General features: G+C 33.4%; 1 protein-coding gene across 1 annotated transcript in view; it reads left to right on the forward strand.

Moving 5' to 3' along the window:
* The first annotated feature begins 1,494 nt into the window (after positions 1–1,494).
* Positions 1,495–6,440, forward strand: part of RAD21L1 (RAD21-like 1 (S. pombe)) — a 73,632-nt gene continuing 68,686 nt past the window's right edge. The window contains exons 1-3 of the mRNA XM_006860733.1: positions 1,495–1,638; positions 2,949–3,078; positions 5,145–5,238. Of these exons, the coding sequence (XP_006860795.1) occupies positions 1,495–1,638; positions 2,949–3,078; positions 5,145–5,238 (368 nt within the window). The remainder of the gene's footprint in view (positions 1,639–2,948; positions 3,079–5,144; positions 5,239–6,440) is intronic.

Here is a 6,440-nt window from a genome sequence, read left to right on the forward strand (position 1 = left end):
GTCTGCCCCTGGCCTTGTCTTCACTGATGAAATGGAGCTTTTCTATCTTCTCCTTCCACAGATGTAGTCAATTTGATTTCTATGTGTTCCATCTGGTGAAGTCCATGTGTATAGTCGTCTATTATGCTGTCTAAAGAATGTATTTGAAATAAACAAATCTTTTGTCTTGCAGAAATCTATCATTCGTTCTCTAGCAATTAAGACATATAAATTGGAATTTATGCCAAGACACTAAATTATAGAGAATAGAAAAGAAGGAAATGGAACCAAGGCAAAGAACAAGCCATACGCATGAACTCTCTCACAGTTGGGGAATGTGGCTTTGGTAGACTACATAACCTTTAGTTTGGTCCTAATGATTTGGTTCTTGAGGTGGAAATGATCGTTGATCAGAGTTCACCCAATTTGCTAATTCTGGAGCTGATTTTATTTTTATATTCAGTTTGGCTCAATTTTCTCCTTTACCAAAACTTTTAAGTAGAAATGATGTTTCCACCAAAGCAGTTAAAAATATTTAGAATTAAGCAATAATTTGATTCTCCTGTAGAAATCACCCAAAGTACTATAACATCAATTTTGTCTTAATAATAGAGCCTTAGGATATTATCCAGAATCATGGTGTGGCACTGAAAGATAAGCACGGGACTGCTAGCCACAAGTTGGTAGTTCAAACACATCAGGCACTCCTCAGAGTCCTTATACTAGCTTGCTATGAGTCAAAATTGATCCAGTCGTACTTAACAGCAAGATAATATGCAGAATAGTAATTATGGAGATGTACATAAATTCCTTGTTTTTATTTAAAGTGAATTATTTTAGCATTCATATTTCAAAACTTCTTAATTTGATTCTTGTTTTCTTTCTTGTCATCTTTTGATTATTTTCTTTTAGTTTATTGTTTTCATTTTTTTTTCTTTGTGATTCTTTGGAATTCCATTATTTTAACTTGAAAAAAATTGACGCATTATTGCACAAACCAGAATATCTAGACGAGAACAAAGATATTCAAGACATGAATATAAATTAATGATCCAATGTCTCTGAAATTCTCTAAGCTTTTGGAGAGGTGATCTATGTTTGCTTTTAATTGCTTGCCTGCTTTTTCCTATTCTATTATTTTTTCTCTATTTCCACCTCTTAGTTTTTCTAGTCTTCCGTCATTATTTATTTGACCATACTTAAATGATTTGTTGGATAAAATAAGTAAAATGTAAGATGAGAACACGGATATTTAAACCAATGTGGTTTCCAGTCTAATAGTGCTGTGTCATTACTTTGTAATTTTATATTCTTAATAAAATTTTCTGTATGATAAAATAATTTGAATTGAATAATATATTGGGTTAGAATGTAATCTGAGTGTTGTTTTTATACAATTAATGAAAAGTATTTTTGCAGACTATAAAATAGTGCCAAAAAGTGTTTGTATTCAAATTTCAAGTATCTTTTAATGTTCCCTCTAGTTCATAAAGTACAATAAGGAATACAGGCAACATGTTCTACACACATGTGCTTATGAGTAAGAGAGGGCCATTGGCCAAAATATGGCTTGCAGCTCACTGGGAGAAGAAACTAACAAAGGCCCATGTATTTGAATGTAACCTAGAGATAACCATTGAAAAAATTATTTCACCTAAGGTATGTTATTGATGAAAATGATCATTTGTATTTTATGTAACTTGTGGAAAGAAATGATTAAAATATATTTATACCATGAAATATATCTTCATTAATATACAAATAGTTTTTTTCTATTTTAATCCCTATAATTTTTAATATAGCATATATTGTTGTCTGTTGGTAATTAAATGTATTATATGTTTTTCATAAATAGTTTGGACTCTCGATGATAAAAGTCTTGTTTTACACTGTATATGTTTTATACTTTCTTATTCCCTACCAGAATACTTTATATATAGAATGTACCTATTAGAGGAATAATTAATTAATAAGGAAAGTCGAAGAAAAAAAGATTATGTGTGAATCAAAATATATGTTATGTGAAACACTTAATAAACAATATAGTATTCATTATAAAATACTATATTGTTATTATTAGAATTTACATTAGAATTCTTAAACTGATGCCATATTTTTAAAGGCTGACATTTTTTCAGTTTGAGAGAAAGATAAAATATTGAAAACGTGTGTCCAGCAGTAGGCTAAACTTTATGCTCATTAATTTATGTAATCCTCACAACAACCCCATGATGGAGATTTTTTTGTCCAGTAAAGTTTGGTAGTTAAGAGCATGACTTTTGAGTTGATCAAAACATTAGTTGTACTTTCAACACTACCACTTAATAGTTGTGATTCTTTGGGCCTGCTACTTCACATACATGAGTATCAGTTTTTTGTTGTTGTTTTTTCTGTTTGTATATAGAGGTGCTAAATAAATTGATGTGTGAAAGTCACAATGCCAGGCCAAAAAGATAAGTCTATACATTATCTTCAAAAGCTGGAAACTGTGTATGGCAAAACTATCTATCAGAGAAGATAAACTCAAATTTTTCCCAATAAAATAGCTGTAGAAGAGTTATAACACTGCACCTTGTCAAAGGTGGCAACCTTGTGAGGACAAAAAAAGGCAGTTCTATCAAGTTCCATTGTCCTATCAAGGTTTCATTGTAATAAATTAATAGCCACTATTAACAAGTTTAGGAAGATTAAGTGACTCAGCCTCAGCAAATGAGTGAAGGCTTCAGCCCTGGTCTGCCTGACTCTAGAGTATATAGTTTTCTTATAACATCATTAATAATAGTATTACATGCATCATAAAATTATCTTCATTGAATAAGGAAAAAGGTTTATAAATCATTTTTAAAAGGCGAGGTAAAAAGTGATGTGAAATGCCTTCTGAGGAAGAAATTCTCACGATTTCAGTAATTTTCAAAGAATAGTCTTATGGACCTATTCAAATATTCTTAAACTTAAAATTTTTTTGAAAGGTGAAAATTGCACTTCGAACTTCAGGACATCTTCTTTTGGGAGTTGTTCGAATCTATAATAGGAAGGCAAAATACCTTTTGGCAGATTGCAGTGAAGCATTTCTTAAAATGAAGATGACATTTTGTCCAGGTATTGGTACAATATTTATTGCCTCATCTTGATTTCCTTTTGTATCTTTACAGCACTCTATAAAAGTCAGAATGAGACTAGTGAGTGTAAGCTGCCTTTTGATTAAATCTAAGCTTTCATGGTTAGGAATAAATTATACTCTTTCCTTTGTTGTTTTTTGTATTTGAAGGAAAAGGTCATGCTTTCCAAAGCTTGTAATATTCTTACACATTTATATAAGAAATATGCTTAAAGTCACCACATTTGTGTAAGAAACTCTGATATTTGATTTTCAATGGGTCCGTTAGTTTGCTGTAAAACTCTGGTGGTACAGAGGTTAAGCACTTAGCTGCTAACCAAAAGGTTGGTGTTTCAAATCCACCAGCCCATCTGCAAGAGAAAGATGTTGATTGTAGTACATTTCTGTAGATTGGAAACTATGGGCAGTTCTACTCTTTCCTATAGGATTACTGTGAGTTGAATCAACTCCATGACAATGGGTCTTGTTTTGCATTGGTTATTTTGCTGCATCTCTTTTTGTCTTTACCCTATGAACAGAGTAATTAACAAAACCTAAATATCTATAATTGCCATTGTTTTTACTCAAGACTCAAACTAGCATGCTATTTATGAATTACAAGCATACCTTGGAGATATTACAGGTTCAGTACCAGACCACTGCAATAAAATGAGTCACACAATTTTGTTTGTTTTCTAGTGCATATAAAAGTCATATTTACACTGTACTTTAATCTATCAAGTGTGCAATAGCATTATGAAAAAATTTGAAATATTGTGACAATGACCAGAATTTGACACAGAGACATGAAGTGAGCACATGTTGTTGGGGAAATGGCACCAATAGACATGTTTGACACAGGGTTGCCCCAAACCTTCAATTTGTAAAAAACACAGTATCTACAAGGCACATAAACTGATACTTAATAAAACGAGGAATGCTTGTATTAGAGGAAATCCCTAGGCGCGTCAAAATGCTAGAGATAGACATGTGTCATAAATACAATGCCTTCAAATGTTAATTCACAAAGAATCTGTTCCCTTCAGATTATCATCATTTTCTCACTTGCATTACAGTTATATAGGTACAGGTCTTGTCTCTCTCACAATTTTGTAAGTTTCTTGAAAGCAGAGACTTAGTTGTAGCCATTTTCTGAATTCCTGCATATGTATCTTAGTGCCTTAGACATACTATTCCCTTAGTTGCTATTGTTGAATCAGCATTGACAGATGTCTTTTTTTCCTTTATTTATTTAAAGCATTTGTAGGATTTCTAGGTAGATTTCTACTCATACCAAGTATGGTTCGTTTGTTGTTTTTTGTTCATTATTTCATTTATACATTCTGCAAATAATTTTGATCCTATTCTTTGTGCCAAATGCCATTTTAGTTGTGGGATACAAGGACAAACAAGACAAGTAAGGTCCCTTTCAGTCTGTTGAGAGAACCAGGTAATAAGATTTAAAAAAAAAAAAAACTATTTAGATAATTACAGACTGCTAGTATGATGAAGGGGAATAGAGCTCTGCAATAGAAATGAACAGAAATTCACTTTAGCTAGGATAATTGGGAAAAGTCTTACTGAGGGGATAAAATTTTAGCTCAGGCTTGAGGAATGAGAAATACCCAACCATATAAAAAGTTCCCGAGGGAAGGACATTCTGGGAAGAGGGAACTGTAAGAGCAAATTTCTTGAAGTAGACAAGTGTGTGACTTGTTCAGGGGACACAAACATTGGAGTATAGCGAGTGAGAGGAAGCATGCCATTAAACACCCAACAGGTTTGTAGAGTTGCAGAGCTTCCTATTAGAATGTGGATCTTATTTAAGTTAAATTGGAAATCACTGAACCATAATTTAAGTTTAGAAATGATCTGATCTGATTTACTTTTTAAAAATAACACTCAGGCTGCGTTATAGAGAATGGACTGCAGAAGGGCATAAGTGGAAACAGGGAAATTAGTTAGGTGGCTAAACACTATGCCAAGGGGATAAAATAAGGTTTAGTTTAGAGTTTCTTATTTCACATAGAATCATTGCTTTTTAAATATGTTTCTTAATTTCTTTCAGGACTAGTTGACCTTCCAAAAGAGAATTTTGAAGCAGCTTATAATGCTATCACATTGCCAGAAGAATTTCATGATTTTGACTTCCAGAATGTGAAGTAAATGATTTCTTTTCCATCAATATTACTGATAGATTATTGTTTTTATATTCAGATTTTATGAAAGCAAATGGGATGTAGTTAGCGGTTGAATAATATGGATATATTTTGAAGGCAGAGCCAATAAGATTTGCTCATATTTGTTTACATTTGCTCATATTTGCTTAGATATGACTAAGAGAAAGAGTGAAGGATGACTGTGTCATTTTGACACAAGAATGGAGTTGCCACTTCATGAAATTAGGATAACTAGGAAACAATGGAACAGAGCAAAGGAAGTAAATTAGAGTTTAAACATAAATTCTGAGATGACAGTGAACCCTGGTGGTACAGTGGTTAAACACTCAACTGCTAATCAAAGATCTTCAGACTGAATCATAAGGTCACCTGCCCCATGGGAGAAAGATGTGGAAGTCTACTTCTGTAAAGATTGCAGTTTTAGAAACGCTGTGGGGGAGTTCTGTGTTTTTAGGGTTGCTATGAGTCGATTAATTCCATGGCAATAGGATTGATTTTGTATTTGGTCTGAATGACTATTGTTACACATCCAAGGAGAAGTAGGTCTGTATTTTAGAAGAGAGGTCTGGGTTGGATATATATACTTTTGGGATTTGTGAGTATATAGATGGAATTCCAACCATGGGCCATGATATATGCTCAAGGGAGTTAATGTAGAATTAAAAGAGAAAATATTCTGAGGACCCACAATTCATCTGTCAGTTTGTCATACTGTGGTGACTTGTATGTTGCTGTAATGCTGGAAACTATGCCACCAGTATTTTAAATAGCAACAGGGTCACCCAAGGTGGACAGGTTTCAGTGAAGCTTCCAGACTAGGAAGGAGAGGCAGACCACTTCTGAATGGTTAGCCACTGAAAACCTTATCAATAGCAGAAGAACATTGTCATATATAGTGCCATAAGATGAGTACCACAGGTTGGAAGGCACTCAAAATACTACTGGGGATGAGGTACCTCCTCAAAGGAGAGTTGATCTTAACAACATGAATGGAGTTAAGCTGTCAACATCTTCATTTGCTGATGATGCACAACTCAAAATGAGAAGAAGCAACTGTAAACATACATTAATAACTGGTACTAAGATGAAAGAGCAGAGATGTCAGCTTGAGGACTAGGGTGCGCCTGACTCAGGCCATTGTGTTTTCAATAGCCTCATATGGATGCGAAAGCTGGACAGTGAAT

The sequence above is a fragment of the Chrysochloris asiatica genome, unplaced genomic scaffold, assembly GCF_000296735.1.
Source record: "Chrysochloris asiatica unplaced genomic scaffold, ChrAsi1.0 scaffold00039, whole genome shotgun sequence".
In the NCBI taxonomy this organism is placed as follows: Eukaryota; Metazoa; Chordata; class Mammalia; order Afrosoricida; family Chrysochloridae; genus Chrysochloris; species Chrysochloris asiatica.